Below are 23,693 nucleotides of genomic sequence, written 5' to 3' on the forward strand. Positions count from 1 at the left end.
TATATCATTTATATGATATTATAATATTTTTCTGCTTTATTTGGAATGGGAATTTGGAAAGATGTGAAGTTGTTGAATAATAAGCAGCATCACTGAAAGTTAAATTTCCCTTTATTTTGAAAAATGGGATATTTAATATCTACAGCACAGAGGTAGACCCTTATTTCCCTTTTCATTACCAGGTTTTATTACGTACCTCATAAATATGAATGAAGTATGCCTTTTAGCTAAGATGTCAGTGCATGAGCATAACTAGTGTTAGTTAGAAGCGTATTCCATACGGGAAAATAAAAAAAAAAAACAGCACTTAATCTGCTTCTTTAAGCTTGCACTCCTGCGATTATCTTAATAAAATTATGTCTCTCTAGAGGGTCTGGAGTTATTGGTGTTGACTTCAAAGGCCCCAGCCAGGTCTTTCACACTACTGGCTGCTCGAGGTTTATCCAGGACGTCCCCTGTGGCCTTCACCTTTCGTGGATTAGTGTTCAGACTCTTAGATCTGAGTGAGGGGTACATCCTGTCCTCTGCTACATACAAGTGATCTGAGTCTGTCAGCTCTTCTCTCTTCTCTTCTCCCACCTCTGTTTTGGTGCTTTCGCTATTTGCCTCCGTCTCATTCTCGTCATTCTTCTTCTCCTCGCCTTCCTCTTGTTGCGTTTTTGTCTTCTTGCTCTCCTTAGAAGCTCCTTCCTTATCTTGGTCCTCTATCTGTCTTGATTTCTCTGAAGATGTCTTGGGTGAAAGGCCGAACGGGGAGGGATGAACTTTGTAATCGAAGCGTGGAGGCCAGCGACCTAGCGTTGGCGATCTGCTTGCTTGATCCTGTAGGCCGTGAGGCTCCGAAGCCCACGTGTTTTCCGAATTGCCCAACCTCGACTGTGCAACGGAGACATACAGTGTACTGCTTTGGGATCTGTTCCCGTACGAAAGCGAGTTACTTTGAGTTTCAGTTGGGTACTGCCTCAGGGACTGCGCCCTTTCCAGTGGATGTGCCATTGCTGCGTCTATCCTAGCTTCTAGCAGAATATGTGGGTCTTTAGGGAGATGAGCGGAGGTGAGTTTTGGGGATTGAGAACTCTGGCCTCCGCCTTGTGACTCACAGGGAGAGATGAGGATGTCCACACTGGAGCTGGAGCGTGACCTCTGCCGAAGGGGGACCACTTCCAATGTGGGACCGTAGGATGAAACATGTTGAGGATTTAGAAGGAGCTCGCCGCTGCCAATACTGCCACGATTCTCTGTTTGGCCCTTCCTGTCCCCTGACATCTCATCACCACGGTCCTCGGCATCCAGGTGCCAGCGGTACAAACTGTAGCCGTCAGCACTGTTGACACTGCCGCGACGAAGCAGGCCGGATTGGTCGACGGCCACTGTGCTCCCGGATCGAGAGCGGACCAGCTCGCAGCGGTCGATGCCGGCCAGCCGCTCCAGCGCGTGCATCATGCGGCCAGAGAACTCCTCCAGCTGAGCCAAGCGCAAGTCTATTGTCTGAAGAGAGGCTTTCATGGAGTGCTCTCGTTCATTCACCTCCTCCAGGCGCATGGACATGTTCTCGACCCTGCAACAGCAAGAGTTCAAATGGTTGTTGTCATTTTAAACTCAATTGTTATTCTAAATGCAGGGCTCAACAATAAGAACGGCCTGTTTGCCCAAAGCCAGTGTGCGAGAGTTTTGGGCCAGCTGACAGAACTGTCACTGGATCTTTTGGGCCAGTGCTACATTACCGGTGAACATTTTACATTCATTGATTCAGTACTTCAATTTTGTATGCTTTTTAAACTTAAATGTGATGGATTCTACATCGTTGTTGCATATTCTGCTTATTTGTCACCAAAAGAAAGTTATCAATCTGGCTAGATGTCAAATCCTGGATTTGGTGAAATTGCAAAAATAAAAATAGATCATTCTGCAGCAGAAAAAACTTGTTGAGCCCTGAAACTACATTTGCAGGTGCAGTTGTTGTTTTCCATCCAGTACCTCTGGGACGTGATTCGGATTCGCTCATCATTGGAAGAATGCGTTTCGTCCTCCTTCTCTCTAAAGTACTCCTCCACACACTGTTCCTCAAACTCATACAGACCCTTCAGTTCCTCCAGACTCAGAGTCAACTCTGAAAAAAAGAAAAAAGATGATAATAGCCAGTTTTTAAATAAGTTGCTATACCATTGATAGACTGAAGCAGTAAAAACGAGTAACAGGAGTAATAACTCAGCCCGCGGTCTCTCTCGTCCAGCTCCCCTTCTTGTTTCTTTCTGCAGCGGCAGCACAGGCGCTTCAACACAATGTATATGTGGCTAAAGATGATGAGAGGAGGAGGAAGCACTGGTCTGTCATGGAACGTCATGATAAGCTGGTAGCGCTGGAACTTCCATATTTGGTTGGAGATGGATTTCACTTCAAAGAACGTGTTACTGTGAAGGGAATGAGTTCTCTTGATGAGTTGATAATGAATAAATGAGAACATAATACAGTGCTACGGCTCACATCGCTGCTTTATGTTACAGGGTAAGCGTTATATTTCGTCTTTGACTCACTTGAATACAGCAATGAGCAGGTTGACCAGTAGGATGTTGGCTACCAATAGGTAACAGGCCATGATGGCAGGTGTGAGCCAGGCCCCAGGTATACACGGAGGGAGCTTTTTTCCATCTTCATCATACATATTTTCACCACAGGGTGCTGTCATGCATAACAGAGGTTAAGATGCAATCATGACGTAATTCTACAGTGTTTGATAATTACACTGAATTGTGGGTATAGTGGAAGAATTTTACACTCACGATTAATCTCCATCGCATAGACTAAGAGAATGTAGAAAAGAAAGAGAGAAAGCACAGATAAAAACTGTTTTAATCATTTCACAATCAGCCAACTATATGTTGGCAATATCTTACAGCGCATTATGAAGATTAGTTAAAGAATTTTATACATCTCTTTTTAAGTGAAATTAGAAAAGATACACCACTGTTCAAAGGTTTTCGGCCAGTAAGATTTTTTTGAAAGAAATTAATACTTTTATTAAGCAGGGATGCATTAAACTGATCAAAAGATTTCTATTTCAAATAAATACTGGCATTTTGAACTTTCTATTCATCAGAGATTCAGGGACAAAGATTATCACAAAAATATTAAGCAGCACAACCATTTTCAGCATTGATGATGATAAGAAATGTGTCTTGAGCAACAAATCAGCATATGAGAATGATTTCTGAAGGATGTGACACTGAAGACTGGAGTAATGATGCTGAAAATTCATTTCAAATTACGTTTTAAATAATAATAATAAAAAATTCACAATAGTATTGTTTTTACTGTATTTGTGATCAAATAAATGCAGCCTGGGTGAGCATAAGAGACTTAAGTTTGCACTGACCCCACATTTTTGAACGGTAGTGTACTTCATGACATTCAATAATTTATGTTTTAAGTCATTTCATAACAATACTTTCACATATACATGTGTACCATATAATGGTACAACTACCATTTTGTGTTTTATATGTCCTTTGTTATACTGTTATAGATATTATTGTTATATATATATAAAAAAAAATATTACTTAATGTAATTTTTAAATATGAACTACTATACTATTTACTATACTATTTATTTACATTTATTCATTTAGCAACTTGCAAATGAGAATATACAAGCAGAAGAAATGTAACCAAGGGATACAACAGTTAGTGCTACCAGCTACCACACATAAATACCAGAGTAGCAGAATGCTTGAACAGAAATGTAAAAGTAAAAAAAAAACTTCAGTCAACAACTATGAACAATTAGAAGACACAGCTACAAACCTAAAACTCACAAGCGGGGTAGGTAAAGACCAGCACTGTCACACACTCAGTCCATCACACATGATTCAGTAGAGGGCGAAAGCCACGGCAGTGTGAATGGTCACATGATCAGGAGATGAGACACAAATCTTTCTGCAGAGTTCACAGATACAGAAAGGGTGGAATGGAGACCAGACGTATCATCCACACATGAATCAGGAAACAGAATCTTACTATGAATTCTAGTCTTACGGTCTATCGAGTCAGCAAACACTTCTCCATAGATCATCCAGTAGGGCATGTAGAAGATATTCCTCGCCAGACGCCACGTCGGCTCCTCGTCCGGGTGCAGGATGGCCTGACGTGCCACTCCGAAGCTCATGAGAACCACCAGCATGATCACCACAAAGTACAGCATGTCAATCATCTGCACACACACACAAATAAAACACCATTATTGTTAGGAAAAACAAACAAACAAAAAGCTTTTGAGCCATTCATATTCAAAGTTTTCATGTTAGTTCTCACCATTTTACCAATCATCATGACATACGGTCCCAAATACTTGTTAACTCCAAAGATGTCGAGGACACGAATGTACCAGAAGATGATGTCCACACAGTAGATGACGCGTCCGTAGCCCAAGTAAGGCTCATTCTGCAAGCGCAGTAAAAGCCCCATCAGGAATGTGGTGATGGCAGCCAGATCAGTGATATTCCAGTACTCTTCAAGCCATACGTTTATCTTCTGTTTCAGCTTTCCCGGCTCTGACATCAGGATCTACACACAAGCACATGCGTCCAATGAAGGAAACACAAAAATATAACGATATAGCAACTTCACCTACACTAGTACTTCACCTGTCTAACTTTCTCCAGTCCAAGAGTGATGATGTAGGAGATGACGATCCATTCCTGCAATGATGGCCATCTCTCCATTTTCACCAGGATGATGTAATTATACAGCATCAGGTATACCAGGTAGGCAGTCTGAGTAGATACATAATAATTGTTTTGTTTTTTCTTCAGTTTATGATGTTATAAACATGTGCTACAACAAAATTTTGACTTCACATACCGTATTGAACCAGAACTTGGTATACGGAGCGTTAAAGAAGTAGTAAATCTTCTTCCCAACAGGCACTCGTTTCTGTCTCTTTTTACCATCTTCCTCATCACCTTTCTTAGATGCTGCGTCCATGCTCACAGTGCCATCCTGGCAATAAACATCCATGATGAGAGTTCCATAAAAATATACAGAATATATTACAGTATATTATATCTACAGTTCAAAAAGTTTGGGGTCGGTAAGGTATTTTAAAATGTAGTTGAAAGTCTCTTATGTTCATCAAGGCTGCATTTATTTCATCAAAAGTAAAAAATGCAATTATAGTAAAACAGAAATATTGTAAAAATAACTAAATATTACAAATAAAAATAACTAATAACTTTTCTATTGTAATATATTTTAAATTGTAATTTATGCCTGTGATGTCAAAGCTGAATTTTCAGCATCATTACTCCAGTCTTCAGTGTCGCATGATCCTTCAGAAATCATCTCAAATACCTTTATTATTATTATTATTATGCTACTTAATTTTTTAAGTTTAATAATTTAATTTTGTGACGCATTTTTCAGGATTCTTTGATGAATAGAAAGTTTAAAAGAACAGCCTTTATTTAAAATCGAAATCTTTTAAAACATTATAAATCATTTTTTTATTTATCCTTGCTGAATAAAAGTATTATTTCTTTCTTAAAAAAATTAACAACAAAAAAATAATAAAAAAACACAATGGTAGTGTACATATATTTACCTTGCCAGATTTGTTATCATCCTCTTTGTCTTTGAGCTCTTCTTTGTCTTTGGAGTTTTGGTAAGACAGATCATCTCCAGTTCGGAAGTCAAGGAGAAGGATGGCTGGAGGAAAAATGATTCCAAGGATCACCTAGGAATGATATTGAATGATAAAAACGTTGATATATAACACTTAGAGTCTATGGCTTATAAATGTGGTGTGTTTATTTTTTATTGCAGACCTTGAGTCCATTGCTCTTGCCCACCCGCAAGCATCCCATCCACATGTCAGTGAGCAGCATCTGGCTGCAGGTGTGGGCTATAAAGTCTCTGTGTTTTGCAGCCACAGCCAGTTTCAGACAGGTGGAGTTACTCCAGTTCTTCAACTCATATGTCAACAGTTTCATGGCCACCTGTTCATCATGTTTGTATGACTGATCTAGCAGCTCATATGCTAACTGACCAAATTCCCTGAGTGTGAGAGGGAGAAGAGATGTTTTATGTGAGAAGTGACTGTGTGACTGCTTGATTTAGAAATAATAGTGGGGGGAAAAAATAGTTAAAAATAGTTATATTGTATTGTATTGTATTATATTCTGTTCCATGCAACCTAGTACTGTTTTGCCCTTCCTAAATAAAATTATAGATAGACTATACTATACGCAAGATTTTTTCTTAAAGACATGTATACTTTTACTCAACAATGAAAGTGTCAATAAAGACATTTAAAATGTTACTAAATATTTCCATTTAAAATAAATTCTGTTCTTTTGAACTTTCTATTCATCAAAGAATAATGAAAAAATGTATCATGGTTTCCACAAAAATATTAAGCAACAGTTTTCAACATAACAATAATAAATGTTTTTTAAACACCAAATCGGCATATAATAATGATTTCTGAAAGATCATGTTACACTGAAGACTGGAGTAATGATGCTGAACACTCAGCTTGCCATTTTAAAATACACTAAAATATATTTCACAATATTACTGTTGTACTGTATTTTTACATGGCCCTGTAAAGCCCTGGTGAGCGTTAGAGACTTCTTTTTACCCATCATTAAAAAACATTAAAAAAAACTTACTGGCTCTAAACAATTAATAATATAATATAACAAAATATAATAATATTCCTCACTTTGAATTATTGTCCAGATCTTGTGAGATGTCGTCTACAAGTTCACTCCGTGAGGATTCGTGCGCCATTGCTTTATAGAGTTTACATGCCACCAGCGCCTTCGCCATGGCCTCCTCTCCCCTCTGCCAGAGAAACAGCGCCATCTTCTGCCGTTTCATCAGAACTGCCCACACCATCAGCTCATGGAAGGGGTACTGGAATCGACTGACCTCTGGGTCATCAACGTCAATATCGATTTCTTCCTCTTTCTTCTTCTTCATCTTCTTTTTGCCTTTAGGTCTTGGGTCATCGTCCTGTCAAAAACAGAAAGAATCGGTTGCAAATACAAGTTTTAGCTACCAGTCACAAAGCGTTGGTACGTGCAAACATTCTGAATACATAAGGTACATAAGGTTTCAGTTTTTGATTTTTTAGTGGCTTACCTCCATACCCAGAAGTTTCAACGCTTTGGGCTACAAGAGAACAGAAAGTGGGAGTCAGTCAGCCACTTGTTTGAGCTTTTTTGAATATTTAAAGACGCATTAGAAAATAACATTTTAAATTAGAAATACAAACAATAGAAAATCTTTATGCTAAAAAAAACTGCATAAGGATTATTTTATTTTTATGCTTCTGTTAATAATTTGTGATAGACCATAGCAAAGACAATTAATTAGTACAGTAATCGAAAAGTTATTTGTACATTTTTCTGTTTAAATTTTTAAACTAATATAGTAAATATTTTGTAAAATAATATTATTCCAGAACCCAGATCTAAAAATTTGAGATTTTTGCAGCCAGTGGAAAAACCCATATTGGTTGGCCACTGTTATATTATTACTAAACTAAGCTATTATATTATAATGTGCTTGCAGGAAAATTTGATTGTGTGTTTTCAGATATACATGAATGTATAAAGGTATAAGGGGTTGGTGATAACTCACTCTTTTCAGTCCATAGAGGTTATTATAGAGTGTGCGGAAACTTTTCCTAGTATAGTTACACCGATACGCCCCTCCCATGAGGTACTCCAGAACCAAGCCAATGTCAATCAGAGTGATCTGGTAATCTGGTGGAAGGTTTCCCTGGAAACATTAATGTCATAACACCATAAAATAACTGGTCCTTCTATTGCTGCACTTCTGGCTTTGCTTATGCTGCCGAAACTACTGAGAGAAAAATAAAACTATTGATGCAATGCTCTCACAATCACACACACACAAACACTGATTCAAACGCACACTTGCATTCATTCACACACTGTCAAGAAGATTAAAATCTTATTCTTTAGAACAATAGGCCATAAAAGAAAGAAAAAAACAGTGTGTTTTAACTCATGATAATCTCAATGACAAGAATGATCATAGCACATATTATGAATAATAAACTTTACCTTTTTTACATCTCTGACCACAAAATGCAGTGTGTTGATGGGCCCTAACCTCTGAATGACAGAAAAAAAAATCATACATATAGTTCACTGAAAAGCTCATCTTCTGTAAAACACACAGATGTTTGTGGGCTAAGAGCTTTCTCCTCAACAACAGATTACATAAAACGATATGATAATGGATAATACTGAACACACGACTGACATTTTCAAATCATATTGCTTAGAAAAAGAGGAGGGGACTGGTGAAAGCTCTAATAACTGGACACGTGGTTCACATTCGTCAATGGTTGTACCGTTAAAATATAGAATGCACTATATAGAGAGCACAGTAAAACACTGCGGTTACGTGACCCTCTAATATTCCATTAATTGATGATTGTGTGCTAACTGTGTTATAGAGCTCTTCCAGCCGTGGGATTGTCAGGAAATGGTGGATGTTGACTCCATTTTCAATGAGGAGCTTCACAAAATCCACTCTGTCAAGCACGAGTGCGTCCATCATGGCCTGCTCCAGAGAATTAACCTATTTTACACATCAACACACACAGAAAAATAGCCTATTACATTTAATTCACCAGAAAGAACATACAAGTATAATTACTTCAGTTAAAACACACACACACATCCCTGTTTATTCTGCACTGAGTAAAGCACATGCTTATGGAAGCTTGTTTCCGCCACAGAATAAAAAATAAAAAAGGTAATTGCGACTTTTTAATCTCACATTTTATATATCGCAATTCTGACTTTATAACACGAGTTTATATCTGGGTCATTCTATGGAAATGTCCATTTTTCTGTCCCTAGCCTTTACAGAAATATTACACTTGAAAAACACTTTAGGGTTACAATTTCTTTATATTTTAAAATAAAACAATATGCTATTTGAACAATTACACCTTCTTGAGCCATCAATGTGGCAATATTTGTTTTTTAATTAATTATATAGAATTCCAAGCACCACAGAAGTGCTCATCCCCACAGTCATGTACAGAGGGAAAATGCTTTATTTTGAGGTCAATAACAGGTTTTTCTACCATTTAAAATACAATAATGTATACATAACTATCAAATATATTATGTAAATGACATAAAAAAACAAAATGCCAACTAAATATTATAAAATGTATAATGAAAGTAGTGGTCCCCTGGAGTTGTGTCACTGGTGTTACCATAAAAAAAAAAATCTCTTATTTTGAAATAAAAATCACACTGATGACATCACTTGACTTCCTTCTTCCAGTTTCAGTTATGCAAAATTTTCTCATTTATCACATGATTTCATATGAAGCTTTTAGTTGAACTCACTGGTATGACCTACTTCATTGTTAGGGAATTGTAAAAAATAAAATAAAATAAAAACTAGAATAGAAATGGATTAAACTACTTAATTTAGTTAATATACCATGATTGACAACATGTGGTTTGATACCTTGCAGCAGCCATTTTGTAAAATAAATTTTTCATGTAAATTGTCACTGCTGTTACTGTCATTCACTCACATTTATAGATACACTTTATTAAAAGCTATTAATTTAGATTGTCAAATGTAACAATTTAGTCTAATCTACTTAATTATAGTTGAAGAATAAGGATATATGGTCTTATGTCATTGGTGATTCATTGTGTCACTGGTGTTACTGTTTTTTTTTTTTTTTTTTTTTTCTGTCACATTAAATAAAATGTCACATGTGACATGATAATAATTTTACATCCATTTAATTCTGCAACACTCAAAAGTTAAGATTTAAAGGATTGCATCATTCCCTGATTTTAACTGGTTTTCAAATATTTTCATTGTTATATCAAATACATGGTTGCGCAGATGACCTAACATCATTCAAGCACACTTTTAACAAACCTGATTAAAATAAATAAAACATAATCTCCTTATTTGTAGCATTATTTTTATTTTTATGTAACTCTGACTACAAAAATAGAAATAATATTGTCAAAAAAGTAAGGTAACACCTAAAAAACAACAACAAAAAAATGCACAAAAAGTCTAATAATGTGGTCTAAGTTTAAATGTTAGAAAAAGAAATACATTTTAAGACATCTTGCCATACCAAAAGTGAACGTTTCTGTAGAATGACCCATCTCGCAATTCTGACTTTATATCACGCAATTCTAAGAAATAAAGCCAGAATTGCGAGATGTAGGCCTAAACTCGCAATTGTGAGATAAAAAGTCTCAATTCTCTTTTAAAATGTTTTATTCTGTGGCGGAACAAGCTTCCATACATGCTCACTTACTCGACATTACTAAAAAATAAATTACCCAGTTAAGCAGCTCTAGTTTTCTGGGGTCTGTCTCCTCTGGAGGCTCAGGTTTGGATTTGGCACCTTTGCCCTTCTTGCCCCTGGCAGGTTTACCCTTGCTGGCGCGGGCGGCGATGGGGCTCTTTGGTTTATCCTGCTGGCTTGTGGACGAGGTGGGCAGGGACCTAGCAGTCTGGCGAGGTAATATATGAAAATGTATTGAAAAAGGCAAATGTATTATTATTTTTTTTTTTTATAATTTCATTTTTCTATACTTTCTATCGACGAGTGAGTCTATAGGAAACCTGTGTGCTATGTGCCCCATAACCCGAGTACCCAGCTGTGCATAGCGACACCTACAGGCCAGTGTTGTCCGTGGACGAAGATCTGACTGCGAGCGATATCCACACGGTTCCAGGCCAAAGCCAAACTCAGCTGGTCTGGAGCTGAAGCATTTGTGCCTGATAAACCCAAAGAACAAAATGATCCAGAATCTTAATAGAATAGAGCTTAATAGATTTAGTGAGAAAAAGCTAGAAGAAAATTGTATAAAAAATAATAATATTCTGATACAAAACAAATTTCATGGCTATTTTAATGTTCAGGATTAGTATTGTAAACTGTGTGAATGTGGTCTGAACATGATTTCACCTTTCAACAGAGCAGTTAAGATGGCCATCTCAATATCCTGCTGACCCTCTGAAGCCGTGCGGAAAACTGTGATCTGTTTCAGCACAAAAGGTCAAAACTGTGTGGAATGTATATATTAATATAGTATACTATACATAGTACATAAATATAATTATACGCTACCATTCAAAGTTTGGGGATGGTACTTTTTTTTATGTTTGGAAAAAGTTTCTTATGTTCCCCAAGGCTGCATTTGTTGAAAAATACAGTAAAAACTGTAATATTAAATAAATAAAAACAGTTTTTTTATTTTAATGTATTTAAAAATCTAATTCATTTCTGTGATGGTAAAGCTACTATTACTCCAGTCTCTGTGTCACATGTTGCATCAGAAATCATTCTAATCTACTGATTTGGTGCTCAAAAAACATGATCAATCTTGAGCTGCTTAATATTTATATAGTACCGTGATACACGTTTTTTTCAGGATTTTGTATTCTTTATTGTCACTTTTTAATCAATTTGATGCATCCTTGCTGAATATTAGCTATTAAGTATTAGCTTCTATAGAAAACCAAAAAATCTTACCGACCCCGAACTTTGGAACGGTAGCCTATAACTCATGAATGACAAGCACAAACTGGCCTAAATGGTCATAATACATACTGACAAATGGAAACATGAAATATAGTTTATTCATTTTCCACAGCTGTTTTTAATTATCATGGTTGGACAGAAATGTATTTGATCTATGACTCTTTGATACTACAACGCCACATAGAACAGCCAAGATGCACATGCTTATTGTTACATGTTCACTGTTATATGTTTTTTCAGTTTCTCTAAAATGTGTTCCTCACATGGCCTTAGTGTCCCTGGGTTTTGTAAGGAAATCGATATTTTTTCTTGAAAGGTACAAGCACTCAATGGGATGACATGCAAATGAAACGAATGTTGTGAAAGATAGAAAAAAATGAGAATAAGAAAATAAGAACAATGTATGATATGAAAAAAGCAAATGAGGCTTGTTTGGAATGGAATGACAGTCATGTTTATTATCATATCTGTGAAATATAACAATCGAACAAATATTTTTTTCATAAATGAACAGTAATTTACATTGCATCAAAAATCTGGAACAAACTTGTCTTTAATCCGTTTTCTCGCCATTCCATCTTTTTTTGCTTTTCTTTTTTTTTACTCACCAGCTCTCTTTTCTTCATGCACTCCATCACCATGAGATAAATCTGCTGTGCCTGATTGCGGTTGTAGTTGAATGTCTTCTGTATGGTTACTAGAAGCTGTTCTCTAACACTGTCATTAACCAACCTACACCAGAACATACATTTTTAGAAACCGTGAGACAGGAAGTAAATTGAAAAGGGGATTTTAATGTTAAAGGTCACCAATATGTTCTTTTTTTTTCAACAGCACAATAACCTCTCCTGCTCTGTGAATATGCTTAAGAAAAAAAAAAAAACATTTACAGAACTGCACCTTTAAGATTAGTTAGTCACTAAACTAAATCATCATCACTATTTTCTCACCCATCCTCCTCAGAGTACTTGTGAGCGAATGAAATGATATCTGATGCTCGGCCGCTGCCGTCGCACACCACCACGGGTACAGGAGGGTCCTCACGCAGACTCTCCAACACAATGGAGATTACATTCGGCCCGCCTTCAAGAATCAGACACACCAAAGGGACCCCCTGACCTAGACCTGTACAAACACACACATAAAACATACTCATGTACAAATATGCACAAAATAAGCAGTGATTGGACATGAAAAGATGCTTTCGAGCATGACTGAGATGGTTGTTTTGACTGCAGTATGGGTCGACGTCTGGACCTCCCTTTGCTGTCCCAGCCTCATCAGGAACTCCAGGCATAGGATGACAAAGGGAAACCCAGGAGGCCACAGACACAGACTAGGCCTTCCAACATTCATGGACTCCAACAGTGTTTGATTCCCTTTTGACTTGGTGGATTCATTAATGTTATTTTACTGTCTTCAAAAAGTTGACTTCACTACTAGTTGTTGTCAGAAAGTTGTTTGAGTGACTCACGTGTGTTGATCTTCTGCAGAGAGATGTGTTTCTCCAGCTGCCTGCGCAGACGGACCTCCGCGCCATACTTTCCGTGAGTGCCGTTGTCAGCCAGAATGAAGTGGGAATGGCTGTTGTTGAGCACAGAAAGTTTGCTGAGGGGGTTGGACATGGTTTGGTAAGGTCGCGTCACCTGGGCAAAGCAAAACCGCATGATACATCACTCAAAAACCTCACAGAATCCATTAGTCAAACGAGTGCACGTATTCCTGTGAAATTACACGGACGGCTTACATCTCGTCCGATCAGATCCTCTTTATTTTCCACAATACCCCACGGTGCAATTCCGATGGCACACACCTTCCCACGGGACTTGGAGGAGTGATCTTTCAGCGCATCTCCTACATGGCGAATCACTCCTGTGTAATGTGACAAGAGGGAAAAAACCTTAAATCATTAGTGAGTCATGAGGTGGAGTCATTCACAGTTAATTGCTCAACAGGAAAGCACATGATTTAGCATCTGAAACTATAACAGATGACCATTTAAGTGAGGTCAGTTAGGTCACACCATGATTTGGTCCTCAATGACCACCTTCTTGTTCACGAGTTCACACTTAGAGGGGGTAAAGTTTAATGCGTATTTGGCGTGCTGTCCGGGGGGAGGGCTCTGAGCTCGGAGTTCGGCCCGAACCCAGAGTACTCCTCCCCCCCGTATGTAAGTGGTTAGGACTAGAAGTGTGGAGAAGGGGTGGTGGAGGGATGCTGCTAAACTGTCAATGGATTGAGGTGAGACTGCTGAATGTAGGCCTATATATACACCTCTTACCATTGATTGCTTAGTGCTCTCCACTTGTGTTATTATCTGAACGTGCTCCTCCCGAACTTTGTTAATAAAACATAATTTTTGGTGCCATTTTAATTGCAATTCTCAGTGTAGTCAAAACACCCACCTGTACTAACTCCTCCAGTGAAGATCCAGGCCCCAGTGGTGACCGCTGCTTTTATCAGGCCCTTTCCGAACACTTGCTTGAGTTTGGGCTGCAAGTCAAAGTTCTGCAGGCCGCCATGCACAGAGATGAGCAGGGTGGGCAACTCTAGCTGCCAGTCTTTCACCATCAGATGCAGAAGGCTATCAGGCTTAGTATCATAGGACACACGGACATACTGATGATGAACAAGGAAGAGGAGAGAAAATTAGATGACTTTAAAATGTTCAGGACAATTTCTAAGATGACTCCCAAAGTATATAGCACATTTGGCAAAGAAAAAAAAAAGTACCATGGCCTTGTTGACATGACCTCCTCCCTGGAATTCAATGATGCCGTATGCGTCAGTGGGCGTGGCTTGTGTGTGCTTAGCAACTGACCATTTCTCTTGTGAAGGCTCATTCTGCACCCCCTGACCTTCATCTGCGTTCTTATAGGTGGAACCAGGAAGAATAGCCACATGTTGGTTAACCAGTTGACCACAACAGCACCTACAACAGTTAGCAAAAAGGAAAAAATCCACATTTAACCACCATAGCACATCTCATCCAATTTTAACATTTTAAATAACTGCTCTTGGGCGCCGAATGAAGCATGTTTATAGATTATAACTATCATGTTGCAATAAAAAAAATAAAAATGGTAGTAATTAGTTGGTCTAAAGTACTTTGTAAATGTTACAAATAAAGCAAATTAGCTTTTATTTTTATATTTTCAGTTTTCATTTGAATATTAGTTTAAGTTTTAGGATTTATGTTATCTTTAATATTTCTATTTTCTAATTTTAAGTTTTTTTTAAGTTTAAGTTTTTCCATCTAATTGAATTTTATTTAGATGAAAAATGTTTATATATATATATATATATATATATATATATATATATCTATTAAAAATACAGATTAAAAATACTTCTGAGAAAGCAATTCATGTCCAGAGGAGATGGGGGAGAAATACTGGAAATACCGTGTTCAGCTCTTATATTTCAATTTTAGTTAACAATAATAACACTGTTACTGACTTGTTGGGCTCTTTGCTGGGGAATATATGAATGCACTCCCTTTTTAGAAATGTCCTATCAATCCATGCCCTCTGAGCCTGCAAGACACAAAACAGGAGAATTCAGTATACTCATACTCAGTCATTTCAGGTGGAACGTCATGTCTAAACATTTCCTAAATCACTTTTGTAATCCGTTACTTTCTTTTTTTTCGGTAGCTACAAAAATGAACAATCTGTGCTGCAGCTTATCTGTTTATTAAATTATTTCTGACTAATGATGTGGAAAACAATAAAAACAGCACTTGTAAAAAGAATTGTATCTGCGTATACAGTATATTTTCTAGTTTTCCTAACAGCTGTAAACCACTCTGGGTAAATGAAATCACTTTATACATATTAAAATTATGAAAACTAGGTCACATACATACACAGAACTTTTCCCACTCTCAGTTTACTTTCTTTTCATATATTTAAGAATTTTAATTGCACTATTGTGTAAGACAATGTGTTACACAAAAAATATATTAAGCAAAATTACAGAAGACATAGCAGTGAAGCAATGGAACTTAAAATGCAATCAGCTTAATGTTGTGTAACACAGGGATATTTACAGAAATATGCCTGAATCTCGATACCACAATAATAAACCAAACAGAAAATGAAAATTCATGCTGTTGATACAAAAAAAATATGTCTTTAATGGAACAAGGTCTTAACAAAGCCCAGACTGGGATGCAAACAGGTTACAGTGACTAACCAAAAGCTTGTAAACTCCACCTTTCCCTTTTAATTTATACCAGACAACATTCAACCAATAAATATGAGGTATCATCATTAACATTATCTATTAAGCTCAAACAAACTTACTAGACAGGCACTTACCCTTGAAGTTAAAGAGACAGACAAAGGGCTTACATAATGGCAGGCTTGCTATGAAGTCTTCTTCCAGCTTGCCATGCCTTCAACTGCCTGTGGCCTTCATTTATGGAGCAGTGGTCTTTATTTCGACCTGGACCACGTGTTGCTGGACCTCATTCTCAGAGTCTCATGACCACTGCTGAAGATAATCCTGCTGGGACCTCATGACCAATCCACTGGAACACCACAAACTAAAGCCCACTCTGAGGCTGTCTAATCTGCCTCATTGGTCAACATGCTAATCTCACCATTAGCCCCTCCATAACTCTTCTATTAATGCTGTTTGTTAAGGTAAACTGGGAAGGACAGGAATGATGTGAAAGACAATGCCTGGAGTCCTTAAAGTCCTGCCATTAATTTAGCATTTATATTGGAAACAGTAAGTTTTTACCTGCTTCAGAAAGGTGATCTATAAAACTGTTCAATGTTACTGTAGCAGCACCACATTAACAAAATAAATAAACCAATACAGAAATCAAATTAAGCACAAGCACTCTCATTCACAAAGAGCATGTCTCGCTGAAATACAATCTGGCTCTGTCCCAAGTACATGTGAGATTTGTGTTTAGACATCTGTCGACAGCTTTTGACATCTTTGGATTTGGGCATTTTAGAGCTTCATTTCTCTCAAATCCTAAATGGTTTAGTCATAGAAACACACATGTGGAATTTCCCAGAGGTGAAGCTGGACAGTCACACAAACCGTTCTCTCAAACTACATTGTTATGGGAATGGTCTTTTAGGCAAAAACTGTTTTCATATATATTTATATGATATAGTTGACTGAGTAAAACAATGACCTTATGAGAAATGACCTTATACCTGTAACGTGTATGCTCTGTTTTGGTTTAGTTCTAGTTCCTGTACTTGTTTCCGTTGTTCTCTTTTTCCCGCCACTAGTTTGTATCTATGGTTACTGATGAGTTACACACCTGTTTCTGTTAGTTAGCTTCCCATGTGTATTTAAGCCCTCAGTTTCCAGTGTTTCATTGTTCTGTCTCGTATCTTTATAATTGATCCCAAAGTGTTTTGGAGAAAAATATTTATTTCATAATGTGATTTCCCCCCCACTTTCAATTCTTTTACTTCAATGAAAGGTTCGATTTTTGCTTCTTTTTTTTTTTTTTACATAAAATATCAAAAGGATAAACATTGCAGTTTTATTGTTTACAGCCATCTTTGATCATATTTACCAAAGGGGCAAATAATTCTGACCAGCACTGTATTAAAGACTCCTTTGTCGTGCGCGTACTACTGAAGCAACAGCCGGTTGTGACAATGCCTTATAAGAAAGAGCTTTAATGACACATTAAATTGTCCTTGTTTTATCTACACTACCGTCCAAAGACGCATAGATATTATCCCTAGTCCACAAGCTTCCTGAAACAGATTGACTAGTAAATTAAACAGAAAGAGAAAACCAGAAAAATCTGCTCCTGCTGATCCATAATTATAATTTAGTCCCTCAAAGCTCTCACATTAACACATGTCTACCCCGTGAGCAGCTACATAAAGGAGCTCTGTGAGAAGCTCAACTCAGATAATCCTAATCTAAGCAAATCAAGCAAAAAGCAAATCAACTCTGTCTGCCAATAGGAAACAAAGACTTGCATTTCCACAATGTTTACAAGAAAGATAATTTCACAGAAAAATGCAATGTATGCTCATTGTGAGTTCCCAAAAACATATGATTCTGGGAGGTAATATTAGTCCAACATTACTATGGACTATTGTTGAGCATGGTGATTTTTTCATTCCTACAAACATTCAGGACTACTATTTTATAATCCTAACATCTTTAACATTACATTTTAAAATAGCTTTTTCGTGAACACCGAATTAACAAACATTCTGTTACAGAACATGTTCAGTTGCAAATGATAACTTAAAAGCATGTATTCATTTGATAAGAGAAAATGGTGTCGGTCAGTTTGCAGGCTGCCTAGTTTACAGAGATGGAAGGTCATTTGAAAATGACAGTGCTGGATATTTTTGATGCAACCTTGAATTTGAATGAACTCAGTACACCGTTTTCCATTCCAGTGCAAACAGAACACAAGCTGATTTGCAATGATTTCAGGTCCATTGTAAGCCCACTAAGTTTGTTTCTGTCCACTTGTGTTTGGATTTATTCCACAGAACTCTGCATTAATCACATAAGATTGAGAATTACAGAGAACAGGGGTTTAAGCTACCCGGGCCAGTGCTCTTTACTGGGCCATTATCAGAGATTAGAGGACAATGCTGAAAACAGGTTTTTGTTCTGTATGTATGCGTGCAAGTGTGTGAGCGCACCCTCGGAGATCAAGAGCACCATGGGAATCACTGCATTCACCAAATGAGTTTACACATGTATTTGACCATCCAAAATCACTGCCAATATAAAAATATAACAAAAATCCCAATTTTTGTTAACATTATACAAACCTGCAATTTAAACTGCTTGATTTTACAGTGCAAAACCAGTCAAATCTTTAAAAAATGTGGCGAATCCTAAACAAATAAAAAATTCATTGCATATGACAATGTAACTTCGGTTAATTAACCATGCCCAAAGCAACCAAAGCTGGCCGGGTTAAAAGTGGGAACGATTCTACAAGCCCACAATTTAAATGGGACAGAGGGCCCAAAATTCCGAGCTATAGCTCTGATCCCGAACATAATTCAATACATGCATGTTTCTTAAACAACTCAAGATAACCAAATAAATTGCAGTAGATGGAGAATGGGGGGAATTCAAAGTTTGTTGGGGTCTCTTACCTTCTGAGATCCAGAGGTAGTGCGTTTAATAGATGCACGCTTAAAGGACCCCTCTTTGCCCCTTTTTCCTCCACATCCCCTGTTATCCATCTTTATAGTGAGCTCCTAAAGTCCAGCCATCACAATGTAGCCTCACAGGCTCTGTGACCAGCAGACAAAATGTTCAACAACTGAAAATAGTTATGTCCCCTTCCAGCATCCCCAGCCAGACTGATTAATACAGACACAGCGAGATGCAAATAGTATGACGCTGACACAAAGACCCCCTTCCTCGGCTACTGTATATGTGTGTGTGTGTGTGTGTGTGTAATCAGGCTTAATGGAGTTGCCCTATGAGTGATGCTCTTTAATGCAGGAGATTTAATAAATGGTGATTGAAGGTAAATCTACTTTGGGTAAAAGTCAAATAAAAAATAGCTCTTATGCTAAATAAATAAAAATACGTAGATAGGTCATGACTTGGAAAGTATTAAGAAACCGAATTGTAGGGCTTAGCTGTGAATAGGACAGTGCAGCAAAATCACTCATGTACTGATGTTCAGGTGGTGAGATCAGTTGACAGCACACATCTGCTATCAACACAGTTTTTATCACCATTATCAGGTAAAAACTCAAGATTCTCAAATTATAAGAGTTCCCACATGGCTCAAAATAAAAATGCAGCCAAACCCTACTTGTTCCCCTCCTATAAATGATACAGATTAATGAATAAGAGTCATTAATTCTACTGATTGATCATATTCATGCCTGATTTAATGTCCAGAATCACTGAATAGTGAGTAGAAATCTTACATGGATCAGCTAAACATCTTAATTTGGTTTTGTTACATTAGCCCCCAGTTTCACAGACAAGGCTTAAGCTAGTCCTAGACTAAAATGCACGTTTGAGCTGTTTTAACTGAAAGCAACTTGCACCGACCCATCTTAAAATAATGTCAATGCCATTGCCACAGTTGTTTTTTCTCAAGATGCACACCAGTAGTTTTTATCTAAGGCATATTTAAACAAGCTACTTAAATGTTCTAATTGAACTAAGGCCTAATCCTGGCTTAATCTAAACCCTGTCTGTGAAACCGGGCCTTAATGTTATTGGTCACAGATAATAAAGATTAAACTGCTCAAAAACATTTGAGGACGTGGTGCTGCACATTCAGTGAAGCGTACGCATGGGCAACAAGAAATCGAAACCGATTCAGATCATTTCGTGATACAGCTCTGTTATCCTGTTCATTTTAAGGAAAAAAAAGACCATAAGAAATAGTTTAAAAAACAAACATTCTCCACAACAAGAGAAACTAAACACCTTTAAAACAAGTTTATTAGAGAATAAGCTAAATAGTAACAAACTGAAAAGCATCGGCATTTCTATGAAAATTATATATATTTATTTATAAAAAGAAAATTCCATGTGACATCCAAGGCCTTTTGTGCTCCATACGTTTGTCAGTCCTCCACTGAGCAGGTTGGTGTATGAAGACTGGAGAACTGTTTCTTGTAATAAATAATATATACACAGTCCCCTCCGCTGTGTGCCTCATCTTCAATTCTTGTCATCCTTCCCCACAAGCCAGCAACTCAATTCACTCCATTTCTCTCTCTCCACCTTGATTTCACTCAGCTGCATTAGACCCAGTGTCTATAACAGAGAAACATTCAATTAGGAGGATTGCATCACATCATAAATTATGAAAATACAGTATATAACATCAGCACAGGCGAATCCAACTTGCGTCTTACTTTTGCCATCACACGCTACAATTTTTACTTTGTCCACCTTGACCAGATCAGTCACCTCCCGGAACTCAACGTCATTTAAAACAAACGTCCAGACGTTATCACAGAATCTGTATGTGTTCAGAGATCCCTATGGATAAAACAATGATCTGTTATTTTTAGTGTCACAACCGTGTCCAGTTTAAGGTAAAGCTAGTTATCTAAAGAACTTGCATAAGCAGGTAAATACTCAACATTAACCTTAAGAAATATGGCATTCACTTGACTTACCCTAAAATTGACCCTGTTGCGGACCCGGCTGGCCAGCGCTGTGTTGATAGCTTTATCAAATTGTAAAAGTACTTGGAGGGCTAATTGTGGTGTGATTTGTTGAGTCTATGAATGGAGGGAAAATATAGTTAAATATTTCCCATTACTGAGATAAATCATAACACACTATTGAGCTTCATTCATTAAGCTTGTAGCTTTATTTTAATTAAACACAAAAACTTTCTGGTTTCAATAATGGACTACTTAAAGTATTAATGTACAGAATGAAGTAATAAACAGCAAACTCTGCCTGTATGCTTGTTATTATTAAATACAGACAGGAATTTCTGGTTGATATGTCCAAAACTGCGGTCATTTGAAAACAAACAATTCGAAGAAACACTATAATAATTCATTTATCCATGACTAGAGCAGTTAACTTATGACTTTTTCTAATAAAGCAGCTAAATTACAAACACAGCTGGTGTTAGCTAACACTCATTTACTAATAAACCAACACATTATTACCCACGAACAGAACAAAATAGGCTTTAACACTAACATATATAATAAACCACTGAAGGTGGACGACTGGATGTGCAGTTATCGTCTTTATACCATCATGTTTGTTTATCAATTTATCACATCATTCTGCGCTGGCTAGCAATCAAGCTACATAACTTCACTTTGATTTAATCTTACCTGAATAAGCTCATCGAGACTCTCCTGTAGACTGTTTCCGAGTGTCGTGTTTCTGTACAGTTGATATGCCATAGTGTATTTTCAGTGCGAACGCGAATGTACTGTTTAAAATAACCGTAGGATCTTCGCTGATGCTTTGTGATTTACCCGCTGGATAAGCACTTCCTCAATATCCAAACTTAGACCGATCGCGCTACGGAAACTCGCGAGGGACATACTACATCTCCATCAGATCCTGAATCGAACGAGGAGGATGCATAATATACAATTTCTCTTTGGCAAGGAAAACGAAAATGATCATCCTAAAAAACCCCAATGAGGAGATATGAGCGATTGTTTAAGTCACATAAACATTATTATCCAGCCTTATTTCTTACCACTCTTTGTTTGTTAGCCCAAGTAATGATTTGGCAAAGACTTCTGGCAATTTCTTAAACGGACAGTAGATGGCAGCAGATGACAAGTCCAATCATCGCAGGAACATCTCTCATTTGATTTCTTTTTTACTTTTTTTACTTTTATATTTCTTTATATATATCTACTTCTATTATACTTTTTTTTAAATAAAGAATAATAATAAACAAAATATCACAAATAAATCTGTCTTGGAATGTTTTCTGAACTATTGCAATAAATGAGTGCCATTTGCTTCACTGTAAAAAAAAAAAAAGACCAATACATTATGACAGCATATGTTTTTACCATGGTTTTTACATTACTTTAACTCATCAAAATAAGTTAAGAAATGTTCAACTTTTTTGTAAGTTATCCAAGATTCAACTAATTGTTTTAAGTCAATTTAATGTAATTTAAGTTGAAATGACTTAAACATACAAGTTGATTGTACTTAATAATTTAAGGCAGCAAATCTTTCTTTTCAGTGTTGTTGAAACGCTCTTTTTTCAACACTGAATCTAATAACATAAATTTTTAACAATTTAAAATATGTACTAGTCAATTTCAGGTAACTTTATTAGATTTTTTTTACAAGGTTCTAAGCAGAAGATTGGTGATTTATTTTTCAGTGCCTGTTATCAAAACTCACGCGTCTTTTAAAAAGCAAGTTTACAATGTGTGAACTAAAGTGTTTGTTTTAAAGAAATGGTTGGGTACATGTTCAAATAACATGTCTTCATTATCTATTTCCAGCACAACTCTAGGCTACTTGTTTAGTAAGATGACAAAGCCAGTGAAAAGCATGCTTGAGATGAAATATGAGACGTGTGATATAGGCAATTTATGAATTACAATCAAGTTGTAATGTTATCAATTTTGCAACGAAAGATTTTAAATAAAATGTTAGCTTTATATAAATGTGTCTTAGCAACACAAAGGAGTCACCCTTTTAATTTTAAAGTGAAATATGTGGTGGAAATGTTCATGACTTCTGAAAAAGAAAAAAAAATTCTTCTGTGTTATTCAAAAGATTCTCTGAACAAATAGCATGCTAATCTCCGGAGCATCACATGTGGGCGATCTACAATTCATTAAATGAATTAAAATAAACTCTGAAATGAAACTTTGAGTGATGCCAGTCTTTTATGTTCTGCAACACTTAAAATAAATGCTTTTGCATAGATGTTTCAAGGTTGTATTTACATTTTTATTTTTAAGTCTATTTCAAGTTTAAAGTTTTAATAAATCATACTTAGTTAGTTAACTCAATTCATTGAAGACTTTTTGTAATGGCATAAATAAAGAATATGCTAAAGAGATCCAACCAGAAGCAGAAGCTGAGACAAAATCCAGCTCTTCATTAGTAACACTTTACACAGACAAATGAAGATGCCAACAGATGCTCGAATAAGCATCTACACAGGGGAAACCACTGATAAATCATAGTTTGGAAGAAATTTGGTCAAATACTCACTGCGCTTTAGCTTCATAAATTGATGTTGATAATGAATGGAAGTGTTTATAGAGATATTTGAAACGACACATCCTTGTAATGATTTCATTTTTAAGAGAATGCAAATAAGGCACCTGGTAAATAGATGAAAAAAATGGTAGGCAATTATTTGGATACAATGAGAGAATGTGGGCTCAACACAAACCAAACCATCAACATTGATCAATGGTTCTGTTCACTCTGTGTTGGAATAATGGCATTCGTTTAGCTTATTCATCTCCTCTTGAGCGTGTGTTTGTGTGCAGTGGAGGATGGTGGGGTTTAAACGATGATGGATACAGAGAGGCTGGCAGAAATGGGAGCTGCTTCCTTCATTTAATTACTGTGTCAAACTGAATTACCTTAGAAATCAGAAAACATGACCACTACACCACAGATTTATTCATACTTCATTAATGCTG

At 36.8% G+C, this 23,693-nt stretch overlaps 2 protein-coding genes across 4 annotated transcripts; both read right to left on the reverse strand.

The window, feature by feature from the left end:
• Positions 1-48: 48 nt before the first annotated feature.
• Positions 49-18,956, reverse strand: trpm1a (transient receptor potential cation channel, subfamily M, member 1a). Of its 3 annotated transcripts, none has more exons than XM_084404613.1 (27): positions 18,699-18,956; positions 15,040-15,116; positions 14,314-14,512; positions 13,986-14,199; positions 13,328-13,452; positions 13,055-13,226; positions 12,531-12,705; positions 12,189-12,312; positions 11,005-11,077; positions 10,714-10,814; positions 10,373-10,546; positions 8,481-8,615; positions 8,093-8,143; positions 7,644-7,784; positions 7,143-7,172; positions 6,721-7,013; positions 5,822-6,050; positions 5,599-5,730; positions 4,860-4,997; positions 4,643-4,771; positions 4,311-4,562; positions 4,035-4,209; positions 2,781-2,801; positions 2,535-2,679; positions 2,209-2,411; positions 1,978-2,110; positions 49-1,558 (listed from the first exon to the last, which is right to left on the reverse strand). In XM_084404613.1, exons 1-27 carry the CDS (start codon positions 18,786-18,788, stop codon positions 355-357), a joined length of 4,935 nt encoding a protein of 1,644 aa, XP_084260739.1. In that variant the 5' UTR covers positions 18,789-18,956; the 3' UTR covers positions 49-354. The 3 variants fall into 3 exon arrangements, with proteins under 3 accessions (XP_084260739.1, XP_084260740.1, XP_084260741.1); XM_084404614.1 differs by lacking the exon at positions 18,699-18,956 and adding an exon at positions 15,903-15,993; XM_084404615.1 differs by lacking the exons at positions 49-1,558; positions 1,978-2,110; positions 2,209-2,411; ... (16 more) ...; positions 12,189-12,312; positions 18,699-18,956 and adding an exon at positions 15,903-15,993 and having other exon boundaries at positions 12,357-12,705.
• A 1,042-nt stretch (positions 18,957-19,998) lies between these two features.
• On the reverse strand, positions 19,999-21,776 carry gtf2a2 (general transcription factor IIA, 2). The gene is made up of 4 exons (XM_084405235.1): positions 21,384-21,776; positions 20,703-20,807; positions 20,436-20,562; positions 19,999-20,334 (listed from the first exon to the last, which is right to left on the reverse strand). The coding sequence occupies exons 1-4, from the start codon at positions 21,453-21,455 to the stop codon at positions 20,309-20,311; spliced, it is 330 nt and encodes a 109-aa protein (XP_084261361.1). The 5' UTR covers positions 21,456-21,776; the 3' UTR covers positions 19,999-20,308.
• Between the last annotated feature and the right edge of the window lie 1,917 nt (positions 21,777-23,693).

The sequence above is a fragment of the Rutilus rutilus genome (assembly GCF_951802725.1).
Source record: "Rutilus rutilus genome assembly, chromosome: 3".
NCBI lineage: Eukaryota > Metazoa > Chordata > Actinopteri > Cypriniformes > Leuciscidae > Rutilus > Rutilus rutilus.